The following is a 16,376-nucleotide window of genomic DNA, read 5'->3' on the forward strand; positions in this document are numbered from 1 at the left end:
TATTTATTTCATTTTGTCCGAAATATTCCTCCATAATTATTACTCCTGTCCATCTGTTATATATTTTGTACTGATAAGTTTATTTGTATGAGCTTCACCAAATTAAATTCCAGTCAACTAATGTTGTGCCAATAAAATAATTATGGTATCTTTGACAAAGTTGTATGGGCACATAATGTCAGCCCTATCTGAACAAAAGTGACTAAAGCTATAACATGGCATAGATGCCACCAGCAGGATTTTACACATATTTCTTCTCCAAAGAAACATTTGAGCATTGTCCTTAAATATACTGCATATGTTGTTCTTTAGGAAACTGGTCACTGTTAGTTAAAAAAAAATAGTTACTAATTCAATCTACTGGAATGTGTACAGCAACATACTTTTTCCATGCAAGTAGAAATATACCATGATTTTAGCGAACAGTATAAACAGAGTACAAAATGGAGCACGTATTCATTAATGAAACACTATGAAAGACAACACAGACTCTTTATAAGAATATAATCTCATTACAATAAACTAATACAGGCTTGTGGCAATTACACGGTTTGGGGTGATGGCCTCTATATTTTACAATGACAAAACATCTGAGTAAGGAGCCATGTCACACATAATCACGTTTCTTCACTGATTTACACTTAAAACGATGTGCCCAAATCGGTCAGACATGTAGTTCATCCCAAACAAGGAAGCACAGACCAATAAACATACAAAATAGTCTTACTAGCAAGTTTTTTGTAATTTTTAATCCTCATGGAGGCATTACAGAAATGATACAGAAATCGCATTTTGGGGTTTCTGCTTATTTAGTAATACACTGTAACAATTAAGGTAAGCCCTTGAAACAAACATCATACAACATATTACCTGTGTACCAAGCTACGGTATTCAAGTAGATTTTTTTTTTTTGGCGAAGTGAAAAAGACTATTGCCTTAGTCTAGGTGTCTCGATTACTTTCTGTCACTGTGAAATATGTTGTCTTTGTGGAACACATAAGTATAAGAAACTGAAAAAAAAACAAGCTATCTATAGACATACTGTAGGCTACTAAAGTTAAAACCTTCACTGTCATCGCCACAATGAATTTTGAGGCTTAGTAAATGGATCATTTGTTTTAATGGGTACCAATAGATCTTTTTGGCCATCTTCATGGTCTTATATGTCAAATGCCACATAATTAGTGCACTTTTCTCAGCTTTGCAATTTATCAGGTTAAGTTCCAGTTTTTGCTTATGTGTAAATTTTATATGAAGGTGAAAAAAAAATGCTTCTGGAGTTGCCCCAAGATTCCGGTTCCCAGTCTGCTGTCTCCTTCTGTTAACCATTCTTTACAATTTGGGTATATTTTCTTTACCTGAAAAGAACAAAAATCATCTGTTTAAACCAAATGAACAAGCAAGTTTGGTTTAAGGTTTTATTACTAGCCTGAGCATTTTGTCACTAAATATGGGATTGATGACAGGAACATGTTAATAATTAGCTTCTTCAGATGCTGAATTTAGTCAAACACTCATAAGAGTCATTTTAAACATACTTTATTCTTGAACTTGAAAGAACAATATTGTCCTTTAAAGTCACACCGCAATCGCAATAAACCTCTTTACCCATTTGACTCCTGCCGTCTCTTTCTGGAAATTAAAAGAATTCACAGGCACTTCCATCAGCCCTAACATGCTCCATGAACGATCTGCAATATTGAGAACTCAGCTGGGAAGTGAACAGGAAGCACAGCAAATCAACTGGCTTTAAAGGTTTTTGTTACTTGGAGACATCAGACTTGCCCAAACCTGCATCTGGTCATACACTGTCAAACTGCGACAGACTGAAAGTGTGTTTCTCTGTAACTGAATCATCTCAAAAAAATTAAATCGCAGAAAATTTCCTATGGCAAAATGTGAAAAACTACTATTTTCATTCTATAAACAAATCTGCTTTTTTTCCCCCTACTACAGTTGCATAAAAACCCGGCAACTCGGATAATATTGTAATATTTGCCACACATTTATTTAAGTATGCAAAATAACAACTAACAAATATTTAAACCAAAGCATTCTAAATTTAACATAAATGCTGTTTCAGGCCTAAAGGACTCACCTAGTTGTTTAACCAGGATACCCCAGACTCCAATTTCTCATCAACCCGAGAATCAGAAAAGTCTGCAAGGTAAAAATATGAAAGAGCAGACACTCAGACATACAGCCTTGGCACTGAAGGACATTTGGTAGGCAAAAATACACAGAAATCATCAAATAACTGCTGGAATGAAACATCCTCTTTACAGATCCCTTGAAATTAATTATGGACAAAACATTGACATTTAAAGATGACAGGATGTGATCAATGCTCGTAGACATCAAGAAGAATAAGAGGAAGAGGAGAGAAAGAAGGAAGAGGAGGGTGGTAACAAATGTACTCAATAATGATCTGGCAAAAATTTCTAACAGAAACTAAACTATCCACCATAACTTATCGGTTAGTAGAACAATGTTCTAAAACATCTAAGCATCATTCAGGTGCACATTAGTACTTGCGTTTTTACCAGTGATCACTTTAAGTTTTTCCACATTTTCTGTGGTAGAATAAAGAAATTCAATGAATACTTAATGCCTTTACAAATGTCTTGGTATAATGGCAACTCCTGGGGATTTTTACTACTGTCTGAAAATTTCTTCGAGTAATACGAGGGGGGGACCCAAAAATAACCGGAAATATTTTTAAAATGTGTTTAATTTAATTTTCTGTACAAACTACAATTAGTCTCCTTCAAAGTACTCTCTATTGGCGGAAATACACTTATCTAACCGTTTGTTCCATTGTTCGAAACATTTTTTAAATTCGTCTGAAGTAATGCCCATTAATGCTCTGGTCGTTTCTTGTTTTACCTCTTCGATGTCAGCAAAACGCCTTCCTTTCAAGTCTTTTTTCATCCAAGGGAACAAAAAGAAATCACACGGAGCTAAATCCGGTAAATAGGGTGGGTGGTTCAGGGTTGTCATACCATTTCAATAACAATAGTTTCTGCAACACTTTTTTCAAGAAGAAAACAAAATTTCACTGCTGTGCGTTGCTCATGATAACCGGCCATCGTAAAAAAACGACGCTTGCACAAAACTACTTTTACAAAATTCACTGAACACAAGCACAACCTTCCAGACTGATGGCACTTGGCAGACTGACTTGTAAGGAGTGTAACTAGATCGCCCTAGCGGCCCAACCACGTATTACAAGTACCAACCTAACAACAACAAAATTCCGGTTATTTTTGGGTCCCCCCTCGTATAATTCACTGGAGTTCTAGATCCTTAGAAATTGCTTTGTGACCCTTTCCATGTACACAACCATCAATAATTTTTTTCTTAAAGTTCTCAGGAACTTCTTTTGAACTTGTGATGCTGTGCCTCTGTGATGACAACACTGCTCAGACATTAGAACCCAAGTTAGTTTGATTTATATCAGGCCCGGTTGTTATCCAAAAATGTTCAAAGTGTAGAACCTCATTAGTCCTGTAATTGAGTAATGGTATCTGACTTTTCAAAACATAATGTGGCATATTTACCTACATTGAACATTAATATATTTTCTCTCTCTCTCTATACCTTTATAACCCACAAAACATTTGACCAAATTCACAATTAAAATATGTAATACAAAATATTATAAATAGGGTAACTGGGTGTTACCATTGATGTTCACAGACAGCATATGAAAAGAATAAAGAATACTCCATGAAAAGGAGCTGTTCATATCAAGCACACCTTTGATGTCCATCTTTAGGCCTCTCTCTCACACACACACACTTGTCGCAGTCACTCATACGGGGTCAGTTTCCATCTGCCAACAAACCGACTCTGCATGCCTTTATGAAGTGGGAGGAAAACTGAGTTACACACAGAAAACCTACACAGGTTGTTAGATTGGTGACAAATTTACTTTGCTTCTAAACCTGTTTTGGCCAAATTATCGAGAGGAAGTTCAAGGACGGGGAACACTTAAATGCTGACTTATTAATTTCCTATGACCAACCAAGACATATTAACGTCCCATGAGCTCACCTGGCCTGTACGTCAAATCCATTGCACTCTGTTCTGGTCCATCTATTACTGTGAAAAATTACACAAAAGGAAAGTTACATTAAGATCAAGCAAAAGCTTAATTAAAACATACTGAATAAACATATGCACACTGTAAATATATAGCACAGATTGAAGGCAGATAACAATGTAGAAGTATCAGTAAGACTAGCATTTAAAAACCAAAACATACATTTTAACTCTTAATTATGGATGTTCAGTTTTCTTTATTTATTCTTTTCTTTATTTGCTTCTTGTTAAATATATGCACCACATCTAGGTGCCTCAAATGAGCTTTATATGCGATTGTTTAATTGTCAGAATTTTTGTGGAAAGCTGGCCAAACTCTGCAAAATGCACCAAAGTGAATAGGGAAGGAGGAACTGAACTAGTTTTAAGTGTATTATAACGGTGTAATAGTGTTTTAATTGGCCCTGACAGCTAGGGACTTATCTGGCAACTATGCTAGACCAATTATTGTGGCTAAAAATATGACCTGAGCTGTGAGGCTGCAGTGCTATCCACTGCACTACTGTGAATCATACAACAAAAGATGAGCATGGAAAGATAACGACAAACTGTACAAAATTCAACAAATTGCTCCAAGCTAAAAAAAAAACTAAAAAAACAAAAAAGTAAGATATTTTATATATCATTGTGCTCACAGAGGCACAAGTTAGCCATGCAAAGAAACCACAGTGGCATGGGCTCATTTCACGTCTTGTTTATTTCTGATCTTTCTGTGTAGATGCTTTCTTTACATGTTTTTCTTCTTTAAAGAAGATGAAAACACCTTGTAAACAGTAATAAATGTTTCATTCTTATTATTTCACTGGGTCGCATTTGTTTTTTTTATCTTGGTAGTGAAGAGGGAGATTTTCTTTAAAGCTTGTATACAAATTAGCCATGCAGTGCTATGCTGTCAGCACACAGGGATTAGTGTTATATATATGATCTGATGGTATATGTGAGAAATTTCTTCATATGGCTGCTATACCTCTCTTATATCTTGCTGGCCTCACTAAGCATCAAGGGGCGCTAGGAAAAAAATGTTCATCTAAGCTTGCTGCAAGGCAGACTTTTAGGAAAATATCTGGCAAACAATTTGGCTGCCAAAAATGCTTTGATGAATTTCACTGATCAACACTGGGTAGTGACATCCTTTACATGTTAACTCTGTGATGGACAGAGTTATTTTTTATGCTGTGGTGTGCTGAGCCAGTAAAATAACTCTATAATAGAGGCCCACAGAATCAACAAGCTAATTAAAAAGTCAGGTTCAGTTATGGGACACACTTTGGAGGTAGTAGAGAAGGAGAGAATAAAAATGAAAATTGAGTGCCATTATAAACAATGCGGTACATCATTTCTTTGACACACTAACACTGAGGACTTTCAGCCAATGAATCATTTAGCAGAAATGTGTAAAGAAAATGCTATGCAGTCTCGAAGCTTTGGAAAACACCTTGCATCACCCCAGTCCCAAAGGTATCACGTCCTGGTGAGTTGAATGACTTCTAGCCTGTCGCTCTGACGTCACATGTGATGAAGACCATAGAGCAGTTGCTGCTTTACCACCTGAGACCACAGGTCCGCCACACCCTCGACCCTCTGCAGTTTGTATACCAGGAGAAGATGAGAGCGGAGGATGCCATCATCTATATGCTACACCGAACCCTCTCCCACTTAGACAGAGGCAGTGGTGCTATAAGAATTATGTTTCTGGACTTCTCTAGTGCCTTAAACACCATCCAACCTAGGCACCTTAGTGACAAGCTGACAGAGATGGGAGTAGATTCCTACCTGGTGGCATGGATCGTGGACTATCTTACAGACAGACCTCAGTATGTGCGTGTTGGGAACTGCAGGTCTGACATTGTAGTCAGCAGCACAGAAGCGCCACAGGGGACTGTGCTTTCTCCGGTCCTGTTCAGCCTATATGCATCGGACTGCCAATACAACTCGGAGTCCTGCCACGTGCAAAAGTTCGCTGACAACACTGCTATCGTGGGCTGCATCAGGGGTGGGCAGGAGGAGTAGTATAGGAACCTAATCAAGGACTTTGTTAAATGGTGCGACTCAAATCACCTACAACTGAACAAAACCAAGGAGCTGGTGGTAGATTTTAGGAGGCCCAGGCCCCTCCCGGACCCTGTGATTATCAGAGGTGACTGTGCAGAGGGTACAGACCCAAAAATACCTGGGAGTGCAGCTAGATGATAAATTGGACTGGACTGCCAATACTGATGCTCTGTGCAAGAGAGAACAGAGCCGACTATACTTCCTTAGAAGGCTGGCGTCCTTCAACATCTGCAATAAGATGCTGCAGATGTTCTACCAGACGGTTTGTGGCGAGCACCCTTTTCTACGCGGTGGTGTGCTGGGGAGGCAGCATAAAGAAGTGGGGTACCTCACGCCTGGACAAACTGGTGAGGAAGGCAGGCTCTATTGTAGGCATGGAGCTGGACAGTCTGAAATCTGTGGCAGAGCGCCGGGCGCTGAGCAGGCTCCTGTCAATAATGGAGAATCCACTGCATCCACTAAACAGGATCATCTCCAGACAGAGGAGCAGCTTCAGCGACAGACTGCTGTCACTGTCCCACTCCACACTATGTGATTCTTCAATTCCACCCCATTGGGGGGGTAAATGTTAACATTATACAATGGTATTGTCTGTTATACCTGCCTCGCACTCTCCATCTTGCATTTTTTAACTTGCACTGTGCTTTTATTGCTCTTTAATTAATATTGTTTTTATCAGTATGCTGCTGCTGGAGTATGTGAATTTCCCCTTGGGGGATTAATAAAGTATCTATCTATCTTTTATACCAACGGCAACGGATGTACATAATGCCTCACTGTGACTGTAACTGCTATGTTTTACCTTTGGTCAGGTCTGTAGTTTTCATTCGTTTTAGTGATTCTTGTGTGTATTTTTTTGTTAAAATATGTATGCATTTATTTATTTATTGAGCTTCTGTAAAAAGACAAGCTTCCCTCTTGGAAAAAATAACAGTTTACCTTTTTTATCATTATTCCCTTGATTAACCTAATCTTTCTTCTATACCATGCACTGTAAGTGTAATTACTTCCCCATTTTCTTCTCTAAGATCTACCATTTATTTTCCTGTCAGTTGGTGTTGCACCTACGTGTTTCATTTGTGGCCAAAAACCACTGCCTTCATTTCTTGTACCAATATTTTTTCTTACAATGAATGTGTCTGCCCTTAGATTACAAGTTTATTATTATCTCTACATCTTAAATGATAATCCTAGAATCTGACACATTTTGCAGTATAATGTAACATCCTATTAGCCTTCACCCAAATAAAGCAGACATGCTATCAAAATCTTTCCTATATAAGTAACCACCTCCCTGCCTTTTTTGATTTTGTAGCACTGGGAGCAGATCAAAAAATAAACCTTGGAGACGTAGCGGGTTGGACAATGACTGACTGACTCTCAATGACTGGGTGTGGAATTCAAATTTAGGCACCGGATCCATGAAAAAGCAGTAATAACTACTATGCTTTCATGCTGCACCTCTGTATAAGTAATGAAAAATGTATTTAAATTTACTGGAGTTTTATGAAGTAATAAGAAAATCATGTGCATATAGCAGTCAGAAAATTTGGTGGAAGAAAACGTAATTAATATACTGGAGTTTTACATAGTATAGCAGTTACAGAATCTGGTGGCAGAAAATGGCCCCCTGAGGACTTAGAAATCTTGACACAATAAAAGTCTGGAAAGGAGAACAGGAAATCATTAGATATGCTGAGCTGCAACTGCTTGTTCTTGTAATTGTTTTCTTTCGTTCATTTGCAATAGACTGACTAGGACTGCAATGAAAAGTTACATTAATTAATAAATAAAAAAAAAATCTGAAAAATGAACTTAGACAGATGGAGCAAAAATCTAAATACGACACAAAATTACATTTTGGAGATGGGAAAATGATAAACAATAATTCCACTCCTGCTTTAACAGAAACATATTGTTTTCTTTTAACTTATACAAAAAACAGATCTGGATCGAGAGAAATAATTGTTTTTGGTTTAGTAGGTACTTACAGTTACTAAATGGAAGTCCAGGGAAAGGCCTGCAAGCAAATGACAAGTAAAAAATACTATGCACATTACTGCAGCAAGACATGAAGCAGAAATCAAGACAGAAACAATAAATTCATTTTATACTAAGAAGAAATATTAGGCTGAACCAAAAAACAAGTTATAACCTAATCCATTTATTTATTACATATTTTTCTTATCTCTAGACTGGTTTATTGCATACTTTTTTCAGGAAAAGGGCTCATAAATTGTAAAAATAATAAAACAAGTATATAAAAAAACAACACATGCAATAAACTATACTCCTATAATTGTTGCAAATCTTAACACTAAATGGTAAAGAAGCAGAAATTATACATCTTCAGGCAGCATGAATTTTAGAGATAAGTCTCAAGAGCAGAAAACACACATGTGAATGTATCACGTTTTACAAAAGCACTTTTCGGTCAAAAAATTGTAAAAAGTAATTTTCAAATTATGTAAAACAAGTTGCCAAGCTTAACAAGGAAAAAGTGATCAGCACTGCTAGAAACATCACATATATGTCTGGGACATTTTAATAATGGTTTTCACTAAACAGATTCTCTCTCACAGTTCTATACTTTCTGAGACCTAGAGTCCCCTTTATCAGCTCTGCATACCTTAAGACAGTGAATCTGATGAAATCAGCTGAATCCAAAATCTTTATCATAGAACTGATATCCAGGTAGCTTGGTGCCTTGAATTCTACGCCGGGTGGCATACCATCTACTACTACACAGCCAGGGTTACTTGTGATCTTCCTGTATGGTACTTTTACTGGAAAGGTCGCTCCTACTGCTTCTCCTGTAGTAAAACATCGGAGTTTCTCTAAATAATATACCCTTATGCTTCTTGTCATATAAAAATAAAGCAGGCATTTCTTCTCGACACCAGCTACCACCAATGTTAAAAGCACTTCAATAAGTCATGATTGGGTAAAAAAATAAAATTGTAACAAATTATCGGTTTAATGTTATTTCAAAGAACAATACGTTCAAAAATGCTCACTTTTTGAAGTAATTGTACTGTTAGGCTAAAATAATAAGTCAGTCAGACATATAGTGAAACATCACATTAAAATCAAATCCTACATCTCTTCTCCTCACCATCTGGAGACTTATGAGTTAGGATTCTTCTAGTTGAATACAATAACGTTATTTAATAGCAGTGTAGGGTAAGCTACCAAGGTATATTGTTCACTAATCAGTGATGCTGTTATTCCAAATAGTGCTGTTTGAAGACCGAGCATTTTTTGAATTCCAAGACTGATTAATAAGCAAACATTTTATTTCAATTAAGCAGATGTCTTCAGGTATGGTCCTGGAGAACAGCAGCGGCTGCAACTACATACATACAACTCTGTAACCAAACATTTTTTCTATGCAAAATTCTGTAACCTTACCTTGGCATTCTTATACAATATATTAAACTATCTTAAATCAGTAAGACCCCTAAACTGATTATTTCTTTTCAGCCTTTGTCTCAGAGTTTGATTCTTCACTCTAAACATCAAAGCAATGAATGGTAAAGGGGGTCCAGTATTAACAGTCGATTTGGCATATTTATTATCTATACTAATAAAAGGCAAAGCCCTCACTGATTGACTCACTCACTCACTGACTCATCACTAATTCTCCAACTTCCCGTGTAGGTAGAAGGCTGAAATTTGGCAGGCTCATTCCTTACAGCATACTTACAAAAGTTGGGCAGGTTTCATTTCGAAATTCTACGCATAATGGTCAAAACTGGAACCTATTTTTCTCCATATACTGTAATGGACGTTAGCCCGATGGCCGTGGTGGGCGGAGCTGCATGTGACATCATCACACCTCCCACGTAATCACGTGAACTGACTATGACCGCAGTACGTAGAAAAGAAGGAAGAGCCCCCAAAGAGCGCTGAGGAAAAACGCCGAATACTTTATTCGCGAGATACAAGTTTAATGAGAAGACATGAAGTATAAACGAGACTTTTGATCACTTTGTCACGGAGTTAAAACTGCTGTAGCGAGAAACTTTTAAGTGCTGGGTCTTAGCTAACATTAAATAACGCCGTGGACATCGCAAGATCGCACAAGATAGCACAGGCACAGCTCAGAAGCTTCATGCATGTACCCCGAGCGGCTCACGTGAACTGACTATGAAAGCAGTACGCAGAGAAAGCAAGACCTCTAAAGAGCGCGAAGAGTTTTGTTCACGTGAACGTGTCTGCAAAAAGTGGTGTTTCCTGCACTGCAAAAATGCTACAAAAGTCAGGCAGCCAGCGCACGCATGCGCGCCGTCCTTTGAGATGCTGACTGCGCTTCTGTAAAGTAAACACTTTTCATTTTTTTCCCCCCTTCCCATGAGCTATAGCCCAGACAACTGTAAACACAGGATCCCATTTCTAGACCGTGGCAAACTAATATTAAGGCGCTTCGCACTTTCTTTTACACTTATACGATTACTAGCAGAATACCGGCCAGCGGAAGTAGTGTGTTAAAGAAGGTACGAAAAAGAAAAGGAAAAATTTTAAAAATAACGTAACATGATTGTTAATGTAATTGTTTTGTCATTGATATGAGTGTTGTTCTCATATCTATCTATCTATATATATATATATATATATATACACCCGCGCTTGGCAGCGGAGAAGTAGTGTTAAAGAAGTTATGAAAAAGAAAAGGAAACATTTTAAAAATAATGTAACATGATTGTCAAAGTAATTGTTTTGTGTATTTGGCAGCAGCGTCACAAAGTTTTTTTCGTCTAGCTGCATCACAAAATGTACCACGACGTCTGACACGCCTCCTTTTTACTGTTTTCTCACAGCTTGGATTGCTGCTGTCTTATATACACACCCACCCACACACACACACACACACACACACACACATATATATATATATATACACATACATATCTACATATACACACATATATATATATATATATACATACCTATCTACATCATATATACACACACATACATACATACACACACACAAATTATATGTATGTATGTATGTATGTATCGTATGTGTGTGTGTGTGTGTGTGTGTGTGTGTATATATATGTATATGTATATATATATATATATATATATATACACACACATACATATACTTGTGTGTATAGCTTTTATATATGTGTGTGTATAGCTTTGGTCACTGAGTGCAAGGGAGAAATAATAAAATATAGTCTATAAGTTATTAAACAGTAAAACATTAACGTTTTAAGAAGTACAGGTACATTGAGCACTACTGGAGTGGTTGCGGGTAAACTACATTTTAAAGACTGTAACACAACAGGTAAGTAACTAACAGCAGCTAAAATATAAATGGATCATCTCTCGGTAGTAGATCCCTTTTGAAAGGCGCTACACGACGGCTGTGGTATAGAAATTACATTTTCTATGTGAACGTTCAAATTTGTACCTCTGGTAATGTGCCTTACCGGCATTTAAAGAAAATTAGTTTTGTGTCCTCTGCAGTGTTAAGCGAGAAAGGCTTTGGTTTGGGATAAAAGGAAAAAGGTGTAAAGAAAGGAAAGCTGCATTTTTCTTTTATATAGTAGAGAGATGTGTTCGCTGACGTTATGATCGCCTTTTGGGGACAGTCGCGGTGGGTCTTGTGTAGACTGGTGAGACGTCCTCGCCATTAATCGGCTGTGATGGCAGTGTCAGTCCTCCACTCGTGTGCGTGTCTTCATAATCCGGGGTGAGAACCTCATAATCGTATACGTGCAAAAGAAATGGGAATCGCCTTAATATTATTTTGCCGTGGTGTAGAAAAGGGGTCCCATGTTTGCACTTGTCTGGGCTATAGCGCAGGGGGAGGATGAAAAAAATTAAAAGTGCTCACTTTGACTTAAGGCAGAAGCGCAGTCAGCGTCTCAAAGACCGGCACAGCTATGCACGCGCGCTGGCTGCTCGACTTTTGCAGGGCAGGAGACCACAGTTTTGCAGACACGTTCATGATATCAAAAGTCTCAGCTCTTTGGAGGTCATTCATATATTATATGATATATATATATATATATATATATATATATATATATATATATATATATATATATATATATATATATATATATCAAAATACCCCCTACGCAGCGGAGAAGTAGTGTGTTAAAGAAGTAATGAAAAGAAAAGGAAACATTTTAATAATAACGTAACATGATTGACATTGTCATGAGTGTTGCTGTCATATATATGCCTGCCTAAATAAGTCACCCTCGCTTTGCTCTTACTTTATTTACCGTTCATTTAATCACGGCTAGTGGCGGAAAAATTATAAAATGGAAGGAGGATGGCTTTACCAAAACAATTATTGATGGCGAATCGATTATTCATAAAGCTTGAATTGGTGATCTGTTTTTCTGTGTTAACCTCATATTTTTCATACTTCTTCTCAAACTAAGGTGGTGCGAGGGTAAAATGAATCGGGATGCGCTGATCAAAGTAATCGGTGTACCAGGAAATCATGCATTGACAAAAGCTCCCCTTTGCTTGTAATGCAAAGTGTGATTAAATGCATTATTTTTTAACGTTATGGAGCACATGCATCGAAGCTTCTCAGCTGTGCTTGTGCTAAGAAAAGGAAAGATTTTAAAAATAACGTAACACGATTGTCAATGTAACCTTTTGTAAGTAGTGCCTGGAGGATTCAGTGTGGAGAAACTCTATAGAGACAGCGTGTGTATTAACTTGTGGATTTTTCTGTGAGTATTTGGTGGCAGTCTGACCAAGTTGCTTGAAGACGGCGTTAGCCGAGCTCAGCTCAGAGCCAAATGAGATGAATGGGAGGGAGATGATGACGTGACTCCCCACCCGCCTTAACTGTCAATCCCCCACAAACACAGTCTCTCGGAATTTGCATAAGCACACCCCTTCACCTACAATTTTAACTAAGTTATAAAGTGATCAAAACTCTCGTTTATATCCTCGTCCTCTCATTAAACTTGTATCCCGCATTACCTGTGGGCATGTAAACGCCAGCGTAGCCTGTCTATGAACTTAATTTAAAGTTTAGGTTTACACCTTGCTTTCTTTCCGAGGTAGCATCAGTCATGAATATGGTAGTATATGTCACTCGCTTTCTTATTGTTTCGCTGCCTTCTCAATTATATAATGCATGTTTTCTTAAGCGCTTTTTGGAGGTCTTCCTGGTTTTCTACGCACTGCATTGACAGTCAGTTCACGTGATTACGTGAGAGGCGTGATGATGTCACACGAAACTCCGCCCCCCCACGTCATTCCAGCTCAACTCCATTACAGTTAATGGAGAAAAATACCTTCCAGTTCTGACCATTAGGTGTAGAATTTCGAAATGAAACCTGCCCAACTTTTGTAAGTAAGCTGTAAGGAATGAGCTTGACAAATTTCAGCCTTCTACCTACACGGGAAGTTGGAGAATTAGTAATGGCAGGGCCGTCTCTCCAGTCTACACGAGACCCACCGCAACGCTCATATCGTCAGTGAAGACCTCTCTCTACACTATATTTAAGAAAAAGGCAAGTTTCCTTTCTTTACACTTTTTTTCCTTTTATCCCCAACCAAAGCCTTTCTCTCTTAACACTGCAGAGGACACAAAAATGATTTTCTTTCAATTGCTGGTAATGCCGGTAAGGCACATGTCTCTCCAGTCTACACAAGACCCACCGCGACTGTCCCCAAAAGGCGCTCATATCGTCAACGAAGACATCTCTCTACACTATATAAAAGAAAAAGGCAACTTTGCTTTCTTTACACCTTTTTTCCTTTTATCCCAAACCAAAGCCTTTCTCTCTTAACACTGCAGAGGACACAAAACTAATTTTCTTTAATTGCTGGTAATGCCGGTAAGGCACATTACCAGAGGCAGAAATTTGGACGTTCACATAGAAAATGTAATTTCTATACCACAGCTGTCATGTAGCGCCTTTCAAAAGGGATCTACTACAGAGAGATGATCCATATACATTTTAGCTGCTGTTTAAAATATAATTTACCCGAAATCACTCCAGTAATGCTCAATGTAGCTTTACTTCTTTAAAACGTTAATGTTTTACTGTTTAATAACTTAGACTACATACTATACACACACATATAGACACATACATATATATATATATATATATATATATATATATATATATATATATATATATATATATATATATATACACATATATATATATATATATAAAACAACAACAACATTTATTTATATAGCACATTTTCATACAAAAAATGTAGCTCAAAGTGCTTTAATACACATATATATATACCTGTGTGTATGTATGTATGTATCTATGTATGTGTTTGTGTATATATATATATATATATATATATATATATATATATATATATATATATATATATATATACACATACATACACACATTATATATACATACACACACATATATAATTTGTATGTGTGTGTATATATGATGTAGATAGGTATGTATATATATATATATATATATATGAAGATATGTATGTGTGTACAGTATATATGTGTAGACTCAAACTGATTATGACAGCAGCAATCCAAGCTGTGAGAAAACACTAAGAAGGAGGCGTGTCAGACGTCGTGGTACATTTTCTGATGCAGCTACACGAAAACAACTTCGTGACGGTGCGGCCAAATACACAAAACAATTACTTTGACAATCATGTTACGTTATTTTCAAAATGTTTCCTTTTCTTTTTCATTACTTCTTTAACACACTACTTCTCCGCTGCGAAGCGCAGGTATTTTGCTAGTTATTATTAAAATGAAATTACCTCACCAATCCTAGAAAATGTTTAAAACCTACTCACTGTTTACATCATTGGCTTATATACAGCATCTGTCTCATCCACTCACCAAACTTGCTGCTGAAGAGATCATTCACTTGTTCCCTTAACTGGCGAGTTTTTTCTAGTTTTTTTGGCACCTTGCTTTCATCATCTGTAGAAAAAGAACATGTATGATCACACACATTTTTGATATCCAGTATGGAAGCTACTGCTTTACCATATGTTTCTTTCTTTACTACTGTTCTATTTCATAAACATTTTTGGATGTCTCACACTGAAAGCTACTAAGATTTCGATGTCAGCTAATATTGTCAATCTCCTTCTATAGTCTCTCTTACATTTACTTATGGGGGCCATTCTACATGGTTTGCCAATGTACTAAACTCTCCTAAATTGTCTCTGAATGTTTTAGGTTTGTTACCTCGAACTCTGAATTATATTCGTTAACTTTATAAAGCACGTTACGAAGGTGTATTATGATTAAGGTGGACATAAAATAAAGATTTACTGATTCTCAAATCAAAAGGTTCCTCAAGTACCCTTCTTTAAATTAGTGTGTTAAACAAGTATAAATTTTATTAAAGAATAATCCTAACTTTGTACTTTACATCTTGTATATGACCAAAAAGGAAGATAATAAGATATACTATTAGGTGAATATACAAGCACATGCCTGCACAAAAGAGCTATTACCCATGGAAAAACATACACCTCACAAATGTATAGTCAAGAGAATAATTTTAGATTTTGTAGTTTTCATTACACTAGTAATTCCTACATTTTCCTGCACCATATGTTATTGGTGAAGCATCAGCTATAGTTGATACCTTTGTCAAAAAAATGGTAGCAGTAGAAGTATCAGAACTACAGTCATGTGTACAGAGTACAGTGAAATTCTATTTTGCTTGTTCAATATGTTCACTACTTACAATAGTCTTTATATCACTTTTATCATGCTTTTAACTGCATTTACTCTGTCAGATATGTCCTACTTCACTCTTCATCTGGCATTGCACTCACACCACCAGCTATCATATATCGCACATTTCACTTTGGTAACTGGAGGTGGTCAGCTGTGAAACTGCAATGTCTGGCTATGAAGCAGCTGCTGATAATGTGATAAAACAGGGGAACTTCTTGTGTGCAGCGACTGCTTCTAAGCACTCTAAGCAGAGTGCTTCCTGGTGACATCAGCTGGGTGGTCTACCCAGCCCCCATCCTTTCTACACAGCACTGCTGCACACTCTTTCTCTTGGAGGTTATCATGACAAATCTTAATGAACTTAATTTTACAGATTTTAAAGATTATGTAATTATAATATATATACACAAGGTGTGGCAGAAAAGTAATGAGACTGATTTTTTATTTACCAAAGTTTTTATTTTTTTCAAACATCAATGTTATCCCCTTCAAAGTAGTTCCCTTGGGCAGCTACACACCGATG

At 37.0% G+C, this 16,376-nt stretch overlaps 1 protein-coding gene across 3 annotated transcripts in view; it reads right to left on the reverse strand.

Annotated features, from left to right (window-relative positions):
• Window positions 1–729: 729 nt before the first annotated feature.
• Window positions 730–16,376, reverse strand: part of LOC120531329 (general transcription factor II-I-like) — a 145,939-nt gene continuing 130,292 nt past the window's right edge. For all 3 annotated transcript variants that reach the window (XM_039756626.1, XM_039756627.1, XM_039756628.1), the window contains 6 exons: window positions 14,999–15,082; window positions 8,786–8,969; window positions 8,148–8,176; window positions 4,057–4,104; window positions 2,099–2,160; window positions 730–1,358 (listed from right to left, as the gene is read on the reverse strand). In XM_039756626.1, the coding sequence (XP_039612560.1) occupies window positions 2,099–2,160; window positions 4,057–4,104; window positions 8,148–8,176; window positions 8,786–8,969; window positions 14,999–15,082 (407 nt within the window). In that variant the 3' untranslated portion in view covers window positions 730–1,358. The remainder of the gene's footprint in view (window positions 1,359–2,098; window positions 2,161–4,056; window positions 4,105–8,147; window positions 8,177–8,785; window positions 8,970–14,998; window positions 15,083–16,376) is intronic.

Source organism: Polypterus senegalus, chromosome 6 (genome assembly GCF_016835505.1).
Source record: "Polypterus senegalus isolate Bchr_013 chromosome 6, ASM1683550v1, whole genome shotgun sequence".
NCBI lineage: Eukaryota > Metazoa > Chordata > Cladistia > Polypteriformes > Polypteridae > Polypterus > Polypterus senegalus.